Below are 22,437 nucleotides of genomic sequence, written 5' to 3' on the forward strand. Positions count from 1 at the left end.
CCCCCCTCTTCCTGCGAGTCTCCGGTTGTCAAAGCGCCGGCTCGAACTTAATTCCTTTCTTCGCTCCTCCTCCAATGCAACCGCTGTGCGGTGGCAATGAGAGAGCCAGATCGGTGGCGGCGGATCTGTATATGTGCACCGCCTGAGCCGAAATTGCCGCTGCCGTTCGCCCTGTGCGATGGCAATCAGAGAGCCAGATCGGTGGCGGCGGATCTGTATATGTGCACCGCCCGAGACGAAATTGCCGTTGCCGTTCGCCACTGCGAAATTATCTGCCAGTTCTTTCTGAGCTATGAGCGAGACGGGACTTTAATGTAGACATAAAGACAAACAGCAATTTCCTAATACTTATGCGGGAGAACATCCCGTTCCTCTCGCTCGTAACACGTCCCACGGCTGTGACAAACTCGCGAGGCACTTGTATAGATCTCGTCTTTGAGAATCAAGCATTGGTGTACCAAGTCGAACATATATCAGTCTATTTCTCCGACCACAAAGCTTCCTTCATGACTGTCAAGAACTGTTAGTGGAGTCTTTGTTAAAGGAATACGTGTGAAAAATTAAAAAAAAAATTCTGTGATAGCGCATACATGTGTTGCTCGATTTCTTTGCCTCAATCTATCGAAAAGGTGAAACAGCTTATTTGCTGCGCTCAAATTTCGCATTAGGAAGTAACGTAATCGTCGGTAATTTTTTTTACATAAATATTTCCGGCCGACTTCTCTGCCTTTTCCAGTCAATGAACTTTTTCTTCCGGCCTTATAGTATATACGCATATCCTCCTCGGACCCGAAAACAGCTTGGGGGCATAGACACTGTTCCAGTTGGTTTTTATAACCGACTGGCGTGTTACTAACGTGAAGAACATTTTTTTTCCTTTATTGGGAAGCTTTATGTCAGGAGCTCCTACCTCTATGCATGCCTGAGAACGGAGAAATCGATTTTTTTCTCGCCAACCACACCATGTTTGTTACGTTTAAGCGAAGTAGTTATTAATCCATTAACGATAAGGAGTACGTTTTCAATTTATGTCATCGTTGTTTTGTTTTGTTTTTTTAGCAATATTCCTGAAAACTGCAAAGCTTCTAAAAACAATATTAGCAAGTTTGTTGCTCTGCAACACATGAATAAATGAAGGCATCACAATGCTGTAAACTGCACCACATAATAAATCTAAAGCGGTAAAAAAAAATTATGCATTGCAAGCCGCTTTGAGGTATACCCCTAATTTGTGAGTAAGGCCTTTTGTGAAATTCTGTTAAACGTTGTAACGCAAGCAGCATATTCATACATCACACTTGTCCAGCTGAGATACTTTAACAGTTGAGGCTTATACAAAATTCCGGCATATGTTTTCAGTGCATAGTTTCGGAGCTGTAAACTGCGTGCTCCTATTTTTATTTATTTTGCGACTTTCCGTCTTTCGAAAATTTTCGTAAAATATTCGAGGTTCAAAATTAAAATTCTACTTCCTAGAGTCGCTGGAATTCCGCCATCTCTCTCAGGTGCAACAAACTTCATTCAAATCGCTCAACCGGTTATATCATGAACTGCGTTTTTACATCTACTTGAATAGATAAATCGGAGTTGACCTCGAGCTGGAGCTTCCTCCTAAATATCTAGGCTTGACGCTGAAGCCAGCACATTCGTGGAAGAAGTAACACTCTCCTCATATTCCAAGCGGTAAAAAAACAGTTCTATTTGCCTGAACACTTAGCGAAGGCTTAACACTGCGTGGCAGGTTGGCTTGTTGACGCTTCATCCTGAATTTTAATAGATAGTTTTAGACTAGGTACGCAAGGCGCTTGCGTTTCCTAACCTAAAACTCTCTAATGTCAACTCACCGTATTCGAAAGGGCACTTAATCACGGGTACTTTTTTGTCGCCTGTGACGACGCATATACATCAAGTTGGTGGCACTTTTCACGACAACCAACCTCGAGTAGCCTTCTGTATATCCGGGATGAATATTTTACGAAATCACTTCCGAGTTAGCTTTGAAAAGGATTGAAGACGACGCGCATCATACATAATATGCAAGGTCTCGCTCGAGGATATACCATGCATCAGTGGCTGTCCTGAGGCGCTAATGCGAACAAACCGCGCGAAACCAATTTCCGTCCTCTGATATAGTTTCCGCTTGGTTCAAGCCTCGTTTGCAGAACGTGACGCAGTACTGACGTCAATCTGCTGTGTTATGTTCATCATCATCATCAGCCTGGTAACGCCCACTGCAGGGCAAAGGCCTCTCCCATACTTCTCCAACAACCCCGGTCATGTACTAATTGTGGCCATGCCGTCCCTGCAAACTTCTTAATCTCATCCGCCCACCTAACTTTCTGCCGCCCACTGCTACGCTTCCCTTCCCTTGGGATCCAGTCCGTAACCCTTAATGACCATCGGTTATCCTCCCTCCTCATTACATGTCCTGCCCATGCCCATTTCTTTTTCTTGATTTCAACTAAGATGTCATTAATTCGCGTTTGTTCCCTCACCCAATCTGCTCTTTTCTTATCCCTTAACGTTACACCTATCATTCTTCTTTCCATAGCTCGTTGCGTCGTCCTGAATTTGAGTAGAACCCTTTTCGTAAGCCGCCAGGTTTCTGCCCCGTAGGGGAGTACTGGTAAGACGCAGCTATTATACACTTTCCTCTTGAGGGATAATGGCAACCTGCTGTTCATGATCTGAGAATGCCTGCCAAACGCACCCCAGCCCGTTCTTATTCTTCTGATTATTTCTGTCTCATGATCCGGATCTGCCGACACTACCTGCCCTAAGTAGATTTATTCCCTTACTACTTCCAGTGCCTCGCTGCCTATTGTAAATTGCTGTTCTCTTCCGAGACTGTTAAACATTACTTTAGTTTTCTACAGATTAATTTTTAAACCCACTCTTCTGCTTTGCCTCTCCAGGTCAGTGAGCATGCATTGCAATTGGTCCCCTGAGTTACTAAGCAAGGCAATATCATCAGCGAATCGCAAGTTGCTAAGGCGTTCTCCATCAACTTTTATCCCCAATTCTTCCCAATCCAGGTCTCTGAATACCTCCTGTAAACACGCTGTGAATAGCATTGGAGAGATCGTATCTCCCTGTCTGACGCCTTTCTTTATTGGGATTTTGTTGCTTTCTTTATGGAGGACTACGGTGGCTGTGGAGCTGCTATAGGTATCTTTCAGTATTTTTACATGCGGCTCGTCTACACCCTGATTCCGTAATGCCTCCATGACTGCTGACGTTTCGACAGAATCAAACGCTTTCTCATAATCAATGAAAGCTATACATAAGGGTTGGTTATATTCCGCACATTTCTCTATCACCTGATTGATAGTGTGAATATGATCTATTGTTGAGTAGCCTTTACGGAATCCTGCCTGGTTCTTTGCTTGACAGAAGTCTAAGGTGTTCCTGATTCTATTTGCGATTACCTTAGTGAATGGTTTGTAGGCAACGGACAGTAAGCTGATTGGTCTATAATTTTTCAAGTCTTTGGCGTCCCCTTTCTTATGGATTAGGATTATGTTAGCGTTCTTCCAAGATTCCGGTACGCTCGAGGTCATGAGGCATTGCGTATACAGGGTGGCCAGTTTCTCTAGAACAATCTGCCCACCATCCTTCAACAAATCTGCTGTTACCTGATCCTCCCCAGCTGCCTTCCCCCTTTGCATATCTCCTAAGGCTTTCTTTACTTCTTCCGGCGTTACCTTTGGGATTTCGAATTCCTCTAGACTACTTTCTCTTCCATTATCGTCGTGGGTGCCACTGGTACTGTATAAATCTCTATAGAACTCCTCAGCCACTTGAACTATCTCATCCATATTAGTTATGATATTGCCGGCTTTGTCTCTTAACGCATACATCTGATTCTTGCCAATTCCTAGTTTCTTCTTCACTGTTTTTAGGCTTCTTCCGTTCCTGAGAGCATGTTCAATTCTATCCATAATATATTTCCTGATGTCAGCTGTCTTACGCTTGTTGATTAACTTCGAAAGTTCTGCCAGTTCTATTCTAGCTGTAGGGTTAGAAGTTTTCATACATTGGCGTTTCTTGATCATGTTACGTTCATTGGCTTCTATTTTTTTTCGTTAGCTTGCTATTCCACGTAAATGGTGGCCACTTCCGAGCAAGCGAGGAAATGAGGGGAGATACGCGTTCCTGATAGTTTGTTTATCCCTCTTCTCCTCGTACGCTATATCGTGTTCCTGTGTCGTCTTGAGGCGCCAAAACATGGTCCATTCGCTCCCACGGAATGCTTCTCTTTTCCCTTGTGACACGCGTATAGACGGCGACAAAATGAAACGCGAGAAACAAGACAGTTTTTTCCAAATTCCGCCTCCACCGCCCAGCGGTGCCAAGTCTGGGAATCGTTGCCGTCTGCTTCCATAACTGTGCTCGTGTGAAAAAGTCTGCTCGTGACGTCGTCTGCATGGAATACCAGCTCGCCTCGTCTGCGCATTTTAAGTCGTCGTCTGCTTCACGCGTCGTTTGTTGCACCTTCGCGTAAGTCAGGCAGCTCCTTATTTGTTTATTTTTTTCTGTTGCCCTATATTTCCCTAAAGAACTTACCTAATCTCCGTTTAATATTTCTTTTATTTAATTTGTTTTTGAAGTTCTGCGCGATTTCTGTCCATCTGCTGGAGCTGCCGCTAGCGTGCTACAGTGTGCGAGATGTTGTTCTGAAGTTAATTAACTGTTTTGAAGTGATGACGGTGGAAAAAGAGGTATACTATATCTAAGTATACGGGAAAGGAGAAAGTTTTGTTCCAGCATAACTGTCATGCCTAGCAAACCAAAATAAGCATGATTTCTTAAGAGTTCTCGTTTTACTTAAGTCCTTATCAAAATATGGGTCGACGTTTATGTCTACATTTTAGAAATGTTTTCGAAGGAATGATAGCATCCGCTATTGTAGTTATGGCTCAGAAGAAAGCCAAGTGTAACTAAAATAAGTAGAACATACTTCAGCTGCGTGCCCCCAAAAATGTTTCTCAAAAGTGTTTTTTCACCAAAAAAAAAAATATTCGTAATTGATATCCTAATACAATAAACATATTTAAGTTATTCTGCATAATATTCAAGAAAAATGTGGCAGTGGAGTAGTTGGTTAAACATATACCAGAGTTCGTGCACTAAAAACAACGAAAGGGCCAGACCTGAGCGAGTACACAAACACAGGACACCGAGCACTGAGACAAAAAAAAGAAGAAAAAAAATTTGACTCGCCATCCCGGCTATGCGAAAATGGATGTATAGCGACGCCGTCCAAAACCGTACCACTACAAATGATGAGATAGGGTATGCAACGCTTTATTACTTTAGTGTAATGGTAGTAATTGTGATTTGGACAGCACGCCGCCGGACATAGCGGTGCTGCAACAATATTGAAATCAGTTGCGATGCTTGTAATCTCATACACGAAAGGCTAGGGACGTCACACCCCACCTCGTAATCTGCCGTCGCCGCAGCAGCTTGAGCAGCAGTAATCTTATACCGCGAAAACATTGCTGCGTCTCAACACCACCGAGGGCGTTGATTGAAAGTTTGCCATGTGTCAAACCAACGCACCTCCTAACGGCGTGGCGTGGACAACGACTGAAAGCGCTCACCCCGTTATTGCCTTGAAACCGGAGAAAAGGATGAATGGGAGGGAACCGCGATAACGAATGGATAAGCGCAGTTAATTAGACGCCCTTCAGCCCGCCCTTCACCTGGCAGACTGAGCGAAGGACTGGGTGGGCAACAACGAACGAACCAGGTGTCGCCGGATGCTTTCTTTCTTCCACAAATTCCAAACCTGTTTTTTCGCGGCGGAGTTACTGCGGGTTATGGATAGCATGAGCGCAACTGAGTCGACGATGGTGATTTGCTGCTGGACAGTCTTCAGATTCCCCAGTCGACTCGCCTAGGGAAGACGACGGGATTAAAAGCAGAAACTTTTCGAGAGTGTGGACAGAGGGTCCTGATGTGAACTGAGACGTTTAGCTTGCTCCTGCATGAAGTGAGCTTCCGTACTGGAGCCGTGTAACTGAGCTGATAAACCCTTTCTCCTTCATTTTCTACAACCTGACGTAGTAGTCGATGGGCTTGGCGGATTCCATGCTCTGAACGCCGCCCTGTATCCGCAACAACGTATCCGGAGAGCGCTACGTGCTTCGCATTGCTATCACGAGCGGCTTATCATCAATTATGCGGTTTGGATGCTTGTTTCGATCTTGTTCTTTATTGAAACGCGTGCTGTTCTGCATGTTGTATGCGTGATTCCAAAGAATGTACGCACTGTTCGCTTCACTTGGCTGAGTGCTCGAAGCCTCTGCCTTAAGGCGGTGCGAGCCACTGCAGCTCCTGTCCCGGCACTGCGGCCGGGGTCGGCCCACATTTTTGATGACGGACGCGGGCGCTAAATATGCCGGATGCTAATGGACACTAAGTGCCTGGCTAGCAGCTTCGCCGTAAAGAAGAAAACAGAGAGAGAGAAATTAGCATAATCAGTGACAATCGATGACGTGCATAGGCATTTTTGTGCATTCGATTGGGCGACATATATATTCTCCATATAGTTTGTGAAAAGTAAACAGTTGACAGTTCGCGCTTGGTGTCCTGTGTTCCTGTACTCGCTCCAGTCCGGCGTGGCTGATGCTCCCTGCGCACGAACCCGGTATCATATTCGACTTGTTACACGAGAATTGACTTGAAGAACGGGCCGTAATATTTGAGCTCGTTTGCTAAAAAGACGATGCAAGTTAGAGGCGGACTGCAACACGTTATAGTCGAGTGCTCGTCCCCCATTAAAATAATAATAAAAAGAAAGTTTAAATGTACCGTTTGTGTAGGGCATGGATTCTTTTTAACCCTTTGAGGGTCGAATTATTTTGAAGAAAACTTTCCCGGGTGGTCAAATTATTTTATTGCAGATATTGAATGTACAAGGTGTATAAAGTCGGGAATAAATAGTAAAAAAAATTAGGGAACAGTATTTTGGCGTCGGCATCACTCAGAACTGCAATATGTTCAATAGTATTTTAGAGGGTGGTACTCCTTGAAACACGAGTCTCCGCGCAGCCGCAGAGAGCGAGAATACCGAGAAGAGTCGTGCCAATCAAGATAGAAATCAACTTCCGCCGCCCCTGCGATAGCGTGCCGACAAAGATAAAAATCTCGTTTCACGCGCCTCCGTTGCGGCGGAACCGAAAGCGCGTTGCCGCTGAGAGCGACAATACCCCGCGAGCGGCGATTATGAACAAGCTAAGAGCAGCGCCAATCAAGATAGAAATCAGCTTCCACAGCATTTGCAAGAGAGTGCCGACAAAGAGAAAAATGACTTTTCGCGCGCCTCCGTTGCGATCACGCGGCGAAACCGAAACCGCAAGAGGGGTGTGGCCGCAGTCTGCGCTACGCGCTGAAGCTTGAAGTCAGTTCTGTTTATCTCCTCAAGAAGGTAGCACAAATTTCAAACGCTTCTTGTAAGACCTAAGAGGTGGCAGCACCTCCCAGTAAGCGCGCATCGTCATTATGGCGCGAAATTTCAAACGGAGGGTCGAAACCGTACCCGTACGGCGAAGACCTTGCGGGACAGAAAACCGCCGCCGTACATGTACGGCTAACCGTCAAAGGGTTAATGTGCAATTGCATTATAAGCGTACTGCTCGCGCAAACTGTGTAGACATCCGTATGACGAAAACTGCGGGCCGATCCCGAAGACAGTACAGTCAAAGACGGCATCTCAAAGCGCTAACTATCACGAGGGAAGAATGCGACGAACTGGCACGCGACGATCGCGCCATCTTTCACTTCCCACTCCCTCTCCCCCGACGACGCTTCGCCGCGCTCCCTCACGGGTTGCAGAATCAAGAAGCGTCTTTCCTTTCTTTAGATCGCTATCATCATCAGACGTTTCCAAGTTGGTGTTGGCACGAGAGAGAAGTACGCGTGCGGCACTGGCCTAGTGCTTTGAGCGTCGGGCTGCTGTAATGGACGAGGAAAATAACTCGAAGGGAGCAATTGCGCGACAGTGATTGAAGCCAGACGCGTTGGCCCTACGTGTGATCAACACGTCATAGCGCGCGCGGTATGGTTTACAGCGCTCCCGCTCCGCAGGCAGAGCTACGGCAGGGCGGCCCCGAACGAGTGCGCATCGGTTAAACACTACCGGGAACCAAACACTCCCGGCCAATACGATAAGTCTCTGAGGTCACGTGTTGTACTATCAACACAGCGTAACGCAGTGTTCGTGTACCGAGGCTGGTCTGGTTACAGAAGAACTTCAGTTTGGTCTAGTTGGCGTTTACTGCATATCATGTCGACCGCGAATAAAGACCGTCCCCGCCTTTATTTGCGGTCAATATGATATGTGGTCTGGTTACGTTTAATGCTCTCTCGTTCCTATAGTTTATTTTCTTCCTGCATGGCTGCTGTTTTGGTGTTAGATCCGACCGCCGGTCACGCGTTTCTTTTTGTCGAAGATGTCCGACAGTAGCCTGCCAAATCCATATACCTGTGAGGAAGCGAAGAACGCTTTGCATTAAAGAAACGGTATCAGAATACTCGAAATCGCACATATAGTGAGGCATCCATGACACGGACGAAATTGGTGTACCACTAATGTGTGAGAAGCGCTTTTGCGAAATCCGCGTAATCGCTGTAACCAGTTACAGGTATAAACTGGAAACGCGTTTCAAAAATTTCCCGCTTCAGATATTTATAACAGATGCAGATTGCACAACAGCGATATCGTTTTTGTGGGTTTGTAAACACTGTAGTTGTTATTATTATTGTTGTTGTCGTCGTCGTCGTCGTCGTCGTCGTTGTTGTTAGTAATAGTATTAGTAGTAGAAGTAGTCGTAGTAAATGTTTTGCTAGTCTTTGTATACATCAGAAGAAAGTACAGAAGTTCACAGAAAGATATCTCAGACCGCATTACTGAAATGGGACCTCTTGTTATTACTGAATACTGAATGTGAGCAGTTGCACTAACATTTGCAGAAAATTAGTAATAGATAAGTGTAGTGAAAGGAAGTCAGACCAGTGATGCATAAGAACGTGTCGCTTATATATTTTATATATCTATAAGTGAAATACACTCGCAAAGCGATGACATCCATTTAGTATGTCCTCAGCTCCAATCCGGAAACATCGACAGACTGCTCTCCAAAGCGGTTGTGGGCTATAGGAGATAACACATTATAAATTAAAGCTAATCCTGTATAATTTGCGTCGACTACGTATATATTTCGTCCAATAAAAGAACCGTAGACTAGGGTCATATGCCATTCAAGTAGTTGTAGTAGAAATATTGTATAAATGAGTTATTTTATGGGTAATATATATGAACTTGTAGAAAATTGGATTCATGCGTGCATTAAAACAATAAACTGTAATAACACGAAATTCCCGATCTTGAACCAGCTGAAGAGGAGATAATAATAACATTAGGTAAGGCCCGAAGACGATATGCTGTAAATAATGTGGCTTTGTAATGTGTGCTCCCTTAAAATATTAATGTCGCCTTTAACTGCTACGCTAAAATGACACCAAGGTGCACTCATTCGTAGTCAAATAGGAAACGAGGTAAAATATATTGGAGATATGTTAGTTGTCTTCCTATAGCCCGGAGAAAACACCCTGTGCTTTGTTTTGCTGAGATTTCATCATTACATTATTTGCTTCGCACCATGAATATTAGAGTTCGACAATGTTATCAATGAGCCCGTTTGTAAGTTCGCTTATGTCATAGGCGAAAGAGAATATGGTGGGGACGTTCGCTACTGGCGAAGTTGCGAGTTAGGCAAGACACTAAAGTAAATTGAAAACAATATCGAGCCAAGAATTCAACCTTTCTTAACGCCGATATTTTGTTTGGTGTCAGGCATTATTCCCGATATGCATGCCTGTTTTGAAGGTAACTTCGTATCTTTATTTCTAAAGGGGGTTGGAGGGAGGGTGCGGCAATTTCGTAAAGGAGTACGTGAGCTTACTCATCACAATGATTATTTGAGTCGAACACTTCAGTGAAATTAATAAAAAACTGATTCAACTACAGAAGCGTACGCATTTGGGCTGTTCGGTTCATGACTTGAATTATTTGATTCAACTAATTTCCCATCTTCAGTATCAGTTTTAATGCTGCCATCACGGCGGTATTTCTTGAGTGTTCATTACGAAAACCACACTGTCTTGTCATTAGCGAACTGATATTTTCCAAGTAAGTATAAAGATATGGGATTCAATAAGCTTTTATGCAACCTATATTTTTTTAATGAGAGGATTATAAGGATAGGCCTATAGTTAGGCTTTTCATTCTCAGCAAGTATCTGTAAAGTAGTTATGCGTGTAAAAAATGCAAACAGTTTTTAGTGATTACTCCTTTCTTGTATGTTTCTTTTTTCCAAGAATATGATCAATTCAATTCTGTTCACTTCTCCCAACTTTTTTGAAGAATAGGATGCTATTGCTTCCTTCAAGTGCCCCTGCGGAAACAGCGCTCCTAAATATCAAATTAATAATGTAATCTATATACATATACCAAGTATTTCTGCTACCACTATAAGCATTTCTTTTAAAGATCATCTGTAGCTGATAGCACAATTTTAGTTCGTGAGATGGTCCCCTCGAAGAGGCAAACACTACTTGCATAATAAATAGGAATGCCTAATCGTCGAATTAAAAAAAAGACACATAAGATTTTAACCGTTACCTTTCAGCAATCATTTTTTCTGCGCACAACACGAGACTGGAATGGCCTGCCCGCCGAAGTTGCCACTATCATCGACCCACTTGCATTCAAGCGACTCATCGGAAATATCCCTTTGTAATTTGTAGTATCTCTTTGTCACTAACTCCCCACTCCCTCATGTAATGTCTCAACAGAGACCTTTGAGGAAATGAATAAATAAATAAACTGATTACCTTACGGCACACGTAGCAATTTACAATTTGTAGCCGGCTAGACCGCAAGGCATAACCACTCGAAAATAATTATGTTGGCGACACCATTTTCGAGCTGTACACCATCATACTTGCGGTAAAAATGCAATGTCGTTTCAACTACTTTATTTAACAAAACAGCGTTCGATACATTGAAGCACAAAAGTAACTGAACCGCCAATGTATTTCTTCGCGAAGTTCGGGGATTTAGGTAATATCTAAAGACTAATGTCATCCTACGAATTCTTTGCAAGTGAATCAGCCTTAAGAACTCTCCGGCTACAATTTGTAAATTACGCTATGTGCCGCACGGTAGGTAAATCTGAATCAGTAATTGTTTGTTAATTATTGAATTATGCGTTTTGATATTTTTTTCGTGCAAATAATGTCCGCCTGTTTGAGTAATCCAGTTCGAGGATTATAATCGTGCTATCTGCCACATGTGATCTAAAAAAAAGTTGGTTAAAGGTCTTCGCAGAAACGCCTAGTACCGACTTTAACTCAGTGCGTAATATCATCAGGACTCGCGCATTCGTGATCAGGAGTTGTATTGTGCACCTTGCTTGGTGAAATACGGACTTTTTTGTCGATGACCAGTCGTTGCGCGGCCTAATGCGGGCGACTCAGCGAGAGAGAGACAGTGCTAAAAACCTCACTATTGTTCTGCTCCCACGTGATCACTTTCTGGGTAATTGCGTCACTACGCATATGCCTCCCGTAAGAATGCTATTGCACCAAATTATTTCTGGCGCTCCGTGGCTTTCCAGCAATAGAGACGTTTAGCTTGTACGCTATTCCGGTAAATGGGAGCGGTTTGGGCGGATTACCGGATGGTCGGGGCGTAAGAACTTGAGCGCCCGGAGCGGTGAAACCGCCTGGTGTTGTAGAGCTCAACCAGGCAAACGCATAGCTAAAGCTGCAGTAGCTCACCATATCCTGCTTCGCCACTCGTGCAAATTTTTGGCAGCGGCGTAACTGTGAACACGATTACGCCACTGTCGAAAATTTACGCCAGCAGCTGAGCAGAATATATAAATTAGCTCTGTGTTTGTGTGGTTGAGCTTTGCGCCACGAGCTGGCGCCACCAATCTGGCCGCTCACGTTGACGCCCCCGCTAAACCGGAAAACCGCCCGCGCTTGCCCGAATACCGGACACGCTAAAAGTCTCTAATATTTCTTTGAGTGTTTCGGGAGCGTTCATTCAAAGCCCATACAAGTCGATGACGTCATGTCGGTACGGCTTTAGCGTATCGACGTACACCACGCCATCCCGTGGTTACGAGTGTAAACTAACCGGCGCCTCCCTCTCTCTCTCTCTCTCAGGTGGCTCCCCCTTGCGACCTCCTGACAACCAACATGGCGTCTCCACCGGCAACAGCAGCAGCCGACGGAACTCGGGTGCCCCGGGCCAATTACAGCCGCAGCCAGCTGGACAGGCTGGAAGAGGTGTTCGGCCGCAAGCAGTTCATCGAACGTCAGGAGGTTGAGCAACTCGCCGGTGAACTGGGCATCACCACCAAGCAGACCAGGGTAAGCGGCAGTTTGCGTCGAGTCGCGATGTCTATAGGAGAACTGACGTAACAGGATTCACAATAGGCAAATAGTTTCTATCGTTGCCTGAATCGAAGTATATCAGCAACATCTTGCGGCACACTGTTCCGAGCAAGAGGCTCTCAATGCGATGACATTATCGGCGGGCATCAAACGCCTTGAAGGTGTACGCCTGACGGAAAGTAAGAGGCCAGTCCCCCAAGGCAGCGCATTCTAACATGAAGTACAAGTGATGACAAGAGATAACATGAAGTACAAGTGGAGTACAAGTACAAGTGCAACGCCCAGCTGCTGCCACCTGAGCTATGCCTCGCAGGTTCCGATATTGAGGGGCCGCCGACGCGAAGACCGCCAGGCTGCCAAGAACGAGCGCTTAGCGCCGCTGACACGTCAGCATGTACGTCACAAGCGGTTGCCGCCCATCCATTGGCCACACGCAGCACAACTGCGAGAACTCCCACCACGTGGGCCTGCGCAGCTGCCACGCAGGACCGGTATTTGGTTCACTGCTGTCTCGGCGAGTCACTCACTGCTGAGACGGTGAGTGGGTTCACTGCCTGTGAGCAACTTGTTACGTCTCGACACCACCAAGGAAGTCAATTGAATATGTGCCACGTATCAAACCGCCGCACCTCCTGATCAGAAGTCAGCGCAGCGTGGACAACAACTAAAAGCGCTCTGCCCACCATCGCCTGGAAACCGGAGAAAAGGATGAACGGGAGAGATCGAACCACGACAACGAATGGATAGGCGCAATTAATCAGACGAGTCAAATCACCACCCATCCCTCGGCACTTATCCAGCCGTCAAGACAGCGTGTAAACCGGCTGTTGCAGGGTTCCACGAAAGGCCCCCAGCCCGCCCTTCACCTTGCAGACTGAGCGAAGACTTAGCGAATGGGCAACGACGAACGAACCAGGTGTCTCCGGATGATTTCTTTCCACAGATTCCAAACCAGTTGCTTTGAGGCGGAGTAACTGCGAGTTATGGATAGCAAGAGCGTGCTTCACAACTGAGTCAACGATGGTGATTTGCTGCTGGACAGTCTTCAGATTCCCCAGTCGACTCGCCTAGGGAAGACGACGGGATTAAAAGCAGATACTTTTCAAGAGTGAGGACAGAGGGTCCTGATGTGAACTGAGACGTTAACTTGCTCCTGCATGGAGTGGGCTTTTGCACTAAGTTAAATAAACCATTTTCCTTCCTTTTCTACAACTTGACGTCGTAGTCGATGGGCTGGGTGGGTTCCACGCACTGAACGCCACCCTAACCGCAACAATCTCAAGATCAGGAAGAACGGGAAAACCATGCCGATCAAAAATTACAACGTCGTTATGAAACCTGAGCTAATCCAAGAATACTTAGGAGGAAGCTTTAGCTCCGGCCCAACTCCGACGCGGCCTATTCACATACATGTAAAACGCAAAAACTTTTTTATGAGATAACCCCTGGACCGATTTTGATGAAATTGGTTGCATTTGAAAGAGAACGTTAAATTCTAGTGACTGTTGGAATTGGAATTTCGATTTAGGGCTTGATTTTTCTTACAACGATTTTCAAATATTTGACCGTTTGAAAAAAATAGAAGCACGAAGTTTACAAATTCATAGCTCTGCATCAAGAACTGATTTAGCGGTTCTGTAAACGGCGTCCATTAGATCATTCAAAGCGGACAAATTCAATATGTCAGTTTATATCTTACGTGAATTTGTTACGTTGGTTACTACGGTTTTGCAAAAGTACTATTTTCCTATGATTAATTTTTTTATACTCGTGTGTAACATATCAATTTTGTCCGCTTTAGATGTACTATTAGATGCAATTCACAGAATTGTATTATCACTTTTAGTGGTTGAGCTACAGAGCTCTAAGCTTGATAGTTTCGTTTTCTGAGAATTTTCGATTTTTGCCAATTCTTAATAAAAAATTCACGAGCTAACTCAAGAATTCGAAACCAACAGTCACTAGATTTTAAGTTTGTCTTTTTAATGCAACAAACCTCGTCAAATTTAGTGCAGCGGTTCCCGAAAAAAACGAATTCTCCTTTTACATGTATTTAGATAGGAGCACTCGAGCTAAAGCTTCCTCTTAAGCACTTGATACGAGTTGTGAATGCGACAACATTAATGTCCAAATGAACGCTGTTTGCGCTGCGAATGATGTGCCATAGCGGTGCGTGCTGGCCGAGAAAGCAAGCAGCGGGAGCCTGCGTTGCCAACGCCGCATGCCGCCGACGTCCAGCGCGACGAGAGACAGAGGAAGCAGCAGCAGCCACCAAGGCCGGCAGGTACGCGCAGCAGCTAAGCCCAGCGCAGTGCCGGCTATCGAGAGCGAGGGTGACGTGGCGTCGCGGCGGTGCCCTCTCCCCTCGCGCAACACCTGGCGCTCTGCGGCTGCATAGGTGTTTCCGTTCGCCCGCTCTGCTCCGTCTAGGCGCGCTTACATTGTGACGTGGCGTCGCAGCCAATGGTAATTTAGGGGCCGCTTCGCTGCTACAGACGCCGGCTTTTTCGCTCCATGGGCCATTTGCTGTTTTCGCATCAAAAGCAAACTTCACTGTACGTAGATTGCACACAATCAAAAGCCGTTGACTGAAATGGCCGGTACAATATCGTACTGCGACTGTCACTCGCTCTCTATTCGTATCTGCTTTCTTCTGTCGCCTTTGTACCCTTCGCGCTCTCCTAACAACGCACCCACACCAAATCGCCCATTTTTTCTAATCTTTGCATCCCATTGCCCTCCTAACCCTAACGTGGCGGCGGCTATTGCAGACGTGGTTCCAGAACAAGCGTGCCATGCTCCGGCGGCGAGCAATCAGGATTATCGGTGACAGCTACGTGCACAACCTACAGCCACCGCCAGGGTGCCCCAACGCGCACCCGTCACCATTGGCTTCCCCACGAGACACAGGGGACAGCCGCCAGTTGGCATCGCCTGCGGTTGTGCCACCTGCGACCATGGTCGTCTGTCCCGGACTCCCGGTGCAGTCACACACTCTCGCGGGAAACGAGACCCGACCGCAGCAGAGCCTGCCATCGCTTGGTTCTTTTCACACAGGACACGACTTCCTCGCGATTCCGCAGCCACGATGGGACGGCAGAGTGTAAGTACTGTATATTGCTACGAGGATGCTCCCGTACATATACAATCCTTCGCTATTTACAAGCAGCTGCACAGATTCAAGCAGAAGGCAAGACGGCATCTTATAACCCGAGCGAAGCCTTTTATACACTCCTCGACGCTGGAAGGTGCTCGATATTTAAACCCCAGAAAAAAATACAAACGAGCCTCAGAGGGCACTAAACAACTTAATAGCTTTTCTACAGCCAGTTCCGGCTTCGTTTACCAGGAGGTGACATCATGGGGTGGTCACGGGAGAGCAGGACATCGTGACGTTTACCTGTGTAGTAGGCGATCGCGCGAGACGGTTTGCGAGTGCTGTAACGTCGCTCCCACGTGACCCCCCTACGCGTCATGACGTCAGGACACAGTAATCTCCCGGCAAACGAAGCCGGAACTGACTGTAGAAAAGCTATATAACTATAATATTTAGCGCGCTCTGAGGCCTGCCACTATATTCCCCAATGGTTTCGACGTCCCGCACTTTCATCTAACACAAAAAAAAAGTGGCGAATCGAAAATATCATGGCAGTACTGCTTTAAATGAAGTTTTCAGAGTCTATCAAACGTCTATGCAGACCTCAAGTAGGTTTCGTCACTTCATTACAAACATCGTCTGCCTACAGGTAATGTGTGCAGTCGCCACACGGCACCAGGTAGCGTAGAGACACTGCATGTTTCGAGCACTATATAGGGCGGCGGTATACTATATATCGAGCCACCGCGAATTATTGGCGCAACTAGAAGGGCCGCCAATGGCACGAATTCCGCGCTTGGCATGTGAAGTGTATATAGACGACTCTCTATAGGAGTGATGGCCGCCTTTATGAAAGAAGCTTGATAATCTGTCGAATTTCTCCACAATTCAAGCAAATTGCTATACCTCCTTGTTGACTTATCTGTATTGCGTATGGAGGCCTGTAAGTACTTTGCAATCGCCGCGTGGCGTCGGTTGGCGTAGCATTCCTGTATATGGTCCCCTACGGTAGCCGTGTACTCTGTACGGGAGCCATATACGGGGATACCATGCATCATTTCATACTTAGCCGACGACGACGCGGAAGCTATAGGAAAGTAGTGCGGTTATACGAGTATCACTCCGAGCGTTTCGCACTGCCTTTTTTTTTAAATCTGCGACGCTTTCTACGGAATAGCTAGCCCATGTATTACGGTTACAACTGTTGGACGTAAGGTTCCGTAAAATCAGGCGTTATTTGCGCATCTCTGCGATATATCGAGTAAGCGGCTTACTGTGTTTTCGTCGCAAGCTCAAGCGGTGCGCTGTGGCTGGTCGCAGAAACGTGTCACTCCACTCATTCGGGCGGTATTAACAAGTTGAGACTCACGAATCTTTCAATGTAGTAACTATGCCGTATTTTGCGACATAAACGTGTGAGATTTGATACACCAAGTAACATGACGCACACCTGTGTCCGCTACGTGCGAAACAGAGTATAGGTCGGTGCATAGTTGCTGTATAAGTTCCAACGTATACAGGAGCACTAGGTTGGTGTAGAGTTAAAGTATACACAGTAACTCTAGGCCGGTGTAGGGTGCCTCGAGTACCACGCTGTGCTGACATCGAGGCACCCTAGACCGGCATAAAGCCCCTTAAACTTCGTAAAGTAGTGACACTCTCCTCCTCCGCCTCCCCTCCTCCTCGTTTCTCCTCTCTTTCACGCTCCCTCCTCGACCGTGGCGCCGCCTACACTGCTCGAGCGTAGCAACGGCGCCGACATGCACTGCTCGCCATTCCGTAGACGCTTCTCGAGCAAAAATGGCGCTGATGCACGGCGAGACGGCCCACATGATGCTATTAGGCCAATAGCGATGCGGCGTTGGCTTCGGCCAGAGCACGCGAGGAGGAGGCGGGATTCTTCAAAGCGTGGCACTACTTTACGAAGTTTAAGCGGCTTTAGGCCGGCATAAAGCCCCTCAATCTCCCAAAGTAGCGCCATTCACTTCTCTCCTCCTCCGCTCGGCGCGGCCTCGACGGTGGCGCCGCCGGCAGTGGGCCTGCCGTAGCAGACGACGGCTAACACGCTACGGGAGGAAATCCGCGGAAAAGTTCGTTCGAGTCCTGCGGAGCAGTTTTTTCAATCTAGATCTTGCTTTGTCAGTCGGTAACTGGCCTTAAGAATGTCGTGTCGGATTTGCGGAAGAAATAGAGAAAAGCACCATTATTCAAGGCGTATTTAAGGCGTAAAGCGCGCGCACGTTGAAAGTTCGTGTTGCTGAAACACGACACAAGCACGCGGTGTGCTCAGACATGCGAGTAATTACCAGAGTTTCAGGTTTTGACAGAGCGAAAGTATGTGCACGTGGTTTCGTAGGTTAATTTACGTACCTGCAGGATGCTTTTGTTCGGCCGGCGCGTGAGAGATTCCGACTGTCTGCGGTCAGCAATGCCTGGCAGCAGGGCCGTTTCTGTTCCGCGCCTTTTACAGATGTACGTAGCTCATGCACAGGTTGTGGTGGCCATGAGCAACGTTTTCACACATAGGCGGTATAGATAATTTTAACAACTTACCAGCATATGAAATCGTTATTTATTTATTACAGTGCAAATGGTTAGAATTTGATAGAAAAGAAAGAAGGAACTTGATGGGACAACTGGAAAGAGGTTCAGAAAATAATTATCCCCCTCCCTCATTGGCACCAGCAACACTTTTGTTGAAGTGCTAATTTTATCTCTGTATACTACGTGCGTCTGTATTCTTTTGCGTTGTAAGTTTTCACAAGGAAGCAGTGTTGCGTTAACTGGAACAGTCAAGGCACACAAGACAGAAGAAAAGTTGATTCTTGGGTTTTACATCCCAACACCACGATCTCATAAGGCACGCCATAATGGGGGCTCTGGATTAATTTTTTTTTGCAGCTGGGGTTCTTTAACGCACCCCCAATGCACTGGACACGGGCCCGTTTTGACACGGGCGTCAAAAGAAGAGGTTGGAGGAGCCGTGTCACTTAACAAAGCCGCGCGTTCTTTGCCACTTGCTCGAAGTCAGCCCGCCCGATCTTGTGAATCCACACTTTTCTTCGTTTTGCGTTGCGCCCGGCGGATGGTAAAACAAAAAGCTTTTTGCCGTCACTGGGTCTGTTGTGGCAACCGTAGGCGCAGCAGCACGGCATCGCAATTAAGCACTCGGCCCTAACACATTGTATAAAACTACCGCGCTCCTTCAAACCGCCTGCCGTACTTCGTCGCGGAGGCCCAAAAATGGGGGTCGCAGGCCCAAGATTGGGGGTCGCAGCGCGCTGGAAAGAAAAGATATACAAAAGCGCGGCGCCTGCTCTGCGCCGGAAAGGAAAAAATATACAAAAGCGCGGGGCCCGCTTTCACGTGACACAGATTGGCCAATGGGGGAGCGGAGGAGGCTGGGGCGACAGGAGGAGTGGAGGAGGAAGCGCCTGGGTGAGCGGGGTGGCGGAAAGATCTAAGAATGGCGCTACTTTTGGAAAATTGAGGGGCTTTAGGCCGGCACAATGAACACCGCCACCAGTGGCGAAAATTTCGGCATTGTTCGGCAGACGACACTCCTGAGAAAGAGCGGTCGCTCGGCGGGATCGCGCGGGTGCCTGCCGCGGTTTTTCGGACAGTTTGTACTAAGCGCAAGCAATCGTAAGCGACATTATTGAGCTTTAAGTATGAATACGTTGTTGCACTTCCAACTCATTGCGTGCTCACGAGACAAGAGCATGCGAAAAAAGGATGTTGAATTTAGCGTTAATGAGAAATTCGGAGGGTTATTTCGCCCGAGACAAACACAAGCACGAGAGCCTGACGTCTCTCGTAGCTTCTTCTATACGTAACGGTGCGCAGGTGAGGCCTGCAGCACGTCTTATCGGTGCCGCTGCGACCGGCAACACGGGACCTTCGTTTGGCTACCGTCTTCTTCACAGGCTACGGACGATCGAGATCTCTCCCACAGGTGGCGCTGCTCAATGAAGCGCGGTATGAGAGTGCATGCGGGCTGTACCGCAGACTATACGAAAGGGGCTGTTTTTGGAACCTCTAATATTGAACAAAATATCTAAGGTCGCAGGCTTTTTGCAGACATGTTACAGGCTCCATATAACACATCTACGAACCTTCGTAGTTTCTCTGAATCTGCTTTTATTTCGTGTAAGGGCACGATTCTTTGCACTGTCCATATATCGTCCTTCCCGACACAAGTCGCGTAAGGCTGCCGCAATTGGTTGCCACGGACCAGAAGAGAAACTTGCGCGACTTGGTGGTGGGGCGAAATGTAAGTCAGCGCCGGTGTTGTGTTCTTGTTTTCCTTCGTCGCTGTCTGTTTCGCGCCGTTAATTTCCGTTGCCACGGTGCAGGTCTCGCGCGGTACCGTCATCCGCGTTTCCCGCGCTGAGCAGCAGCGACGAGCGAGTCCTGTCCGCGTCGGTGGAACTTAGGCCTAACGTGGCGGCACCCTGGAACCGACAGTTCGGCAGCTTCGAGTCGCTGTATCCGACCAGGCCGCCACCGCCTCCGCTCAACTCGTCCCTCAGCCACTCTGCGCCGTGCGTGTCATTCGGCGGGGGCCAATCAGACCGCGACTACGTCCAGTACCAACAGTCCGGCGTCGCTGCTCGTGAGTACATGCCACGTGTCCCTACGTAACTCGTGCCATAATTGAAAAAAAGAAATAATGCCGGTGCCACGTAGTTGGAGAGAATGTAACGTTGTTTGCCACCGCTTGGAGCAAGTCGGACTTTTTTGCATTTCGCCTAATTACATTATTATTCATTAATAATTAATGCTTTTCTTTGGCTTCGTTCGTTGTTGGCGGTGGTCGTGATTCTAAAAAAAGAAATCGAGGTCCTCGGTTTCCCTTGTTATCGTTCACGCTCACGCACATACACACACACACGTGTGTGTGTGTGGGCAGCACTTCCTTTTGGTTTGGGATATATGGTCTTTCTTAGCTGCGCCAAATTCTTAAAAACTGCCTGTGGCAAATACACGGAGTAAGACATTTAGGAGGTGAAACTCCCGTCAGCGCGAGCGAGCGGGGGCGACCAGATAAGGTCACAATTGTTGTATGCGCCGACGGGGTCGTATACAGTGGCGGCGCCATGCGGGGCGTCGTAGAAGCCGCAGCGAAAAAAAAAATGCAGCGCCCGGGCAGGCGGCTCCAGCGCGCTTTCAACGGCGGTAATTTCTTTCCAGGCCGCCAGGCGCCGCCAGCACGATAACGGCTCCGCGGGCTTGTGACCTTTTCTGGTCGCCACAAACAGCGGAGTTTCCACTCCTAAATGTTTCTTGCTCCGTGGGCAAATGGCACAATTCTAACCCTTGATATAAATTATTTGATGAGGCGGCCATTACTTGTACGAGAAATCAAAACCCTTAGCTGTATAATTAACAAATTACGCTAACTAACTTTTCTTAACTTAATTATTTTACGCATATATTTCAACCTACGAATTGTAGCCGGTGAGCTTACAAGGCATATCCACTTGGAACGAATTCTCAGGGCTACACCAATTTGGAGATAATAATTTTCAAAGTTTCCGACGAAATGCATTGGCGTACCAGTTACTTTTGTGCTTCAATGCACGAAACATATCTTTATCGCAACTTTGACGGCGCATGTCTCGAGACGTCAAGCTAAACCTACAGATCTAATCATTTCGTTGGGCGCTGACAAAACGCCGACGGCTCTCTGTCGGCATGCACCATCGAGTTTAGCAATGCAGGAGCATTAGAGTTTAGACGTCTGCAACGCCGCTGGCGGTGGCCCTCGTCACTAATCCGCCGTTGTGAGACGCCCGGCATAGCTGCCGGGGCACTGTCTCTCCAGCGCAGACGCGTTTGCATCGCGTACTGCGTGCTGCGCCAACGCGTCAACCCCCCGTGTATCGGTACACGGAACACCGTCCGAGGAGTTCGAACCACGAACTTAAAAGCGTCGCTATCGCTTTCTACGCTTCGGACCTTCAGGGCGAAACTGCCAATTTCATCTTTTGTCTTCTTTTGTCTCGTTTGCATTTTAGCTGCGAGCACGTCGTGGCAAGGACAACCGCAGTGGCCGCAAGTGCAGCTTCCTCAGGGACCACCGGCGAGCGACGTCCAACAGCAGGACTGGTGGTCGCCGGAGACGGTTGCGGCAGGCGGGGCCTCGGTTGACGTCCATGGCGATGCCCGCGAGCCGCCATCTTGGCAGACGGGCGGCGCTGGTGCCAGCGCTTCCTACGAAGGGAGCGACGTCAAACAGCTGGACTGGTGGTCGCCGGCGACCGTTGCGGCAGGCGGGGCCTCGGTTGACGTCCATGGCGATGCCCGCGAGCCGTCATCTTGGCAGACGAGCGGCGCTGGTGCCAGCACGTCCTCCGAAGGGAGCGACGAGTCCGTGCCCAGCATGAGCAGCCTGATGTCTCTCGTGCTGGAGATGGAAGATCCAGACATCGAGATAGAGCGGTCCCGGCACTGGATGAACGCTGCGGACGCCTGACCAAACATCGTGACGTGCGATCGGACTTGCGAGTTGTCTCACAAAAGGCCGTCGTACGCGTGAACCCGGAAGCTTTACGGACAGACAGAGAAGCGCGACTGTACTTTTCCACGATCCAACGATCCCTGTGTAGGATGTCGTAACGTTTTGCAGCCCATATCCGGCATTGAGAAGCTATACCTTCGATTCATTGCCAAAAACTCCACTGTGATTTCAAAAAACAGATTGATCCCTGCATTTTGTCGTTCAGACACATGTAATACAACATTTTTACTGTTTTTAATACATTTGGACAAGGAACGGATAAGGGCTCGTTAAAAAAAAAAGAACTGTACCATAATAATTCATTTTTGTGCTCAATATAGTTAACATGGTTAGAACACAAAAA

The 22,437-nt window shown here is 47.5% G+C and overlaps 1 protein-coding gene across 1 annotated transcript in view; it reads left to right on the forward strand.

The window, feature by feature from the left end:
- Positions 1-22,206, forward strand: part of LOC139047387 (uncharacterized) — a 31,236-nt gene extending 9,030 nt beyond the window's left edge. Inside the window, exons 2-5 of the mRNA XM_070521212.1 lie at positions 12,244-12,450; positions 15,246-15,577; positions 19,927-20,186; positions 21,592-22,206. Of these exons, the coding sequence (XP_070377313.1) occupies positions 12,277-12,450; positions 15,246-15,577; positions 19,927-20,186; positions 21,592-22,049 (1,224 nt within the window). The 5' untranslated portion in view covers positions 12,244-12,276 and the 3' untranslated portion in view covers positions 22,050-22,206. The remainder of the gene's footprint in view (positions 1-12,243; positions 12,451-15,245; positions 15,578-19,926; positions 20,187-21,591) is intronic.
- Positions 22,207-22,437: the final 231 nt, after the last annotated feature.

Source organism: Dermacentor albipictus, chromosome 7, assembly GCF_038994185.2.
Source record: "Dermacentor albipictus isolate Rhodes 1998 colony chromosome 7, USDA_Dalb.pri_finalv2, whole genome shotgun sequence".
Lineage (NCBI taxonomy): Eukaryota > Metazoa > Arthropoda > Arachnida > Ixodida > Ixodidae > Dermacentor > Dermacentor albipictus.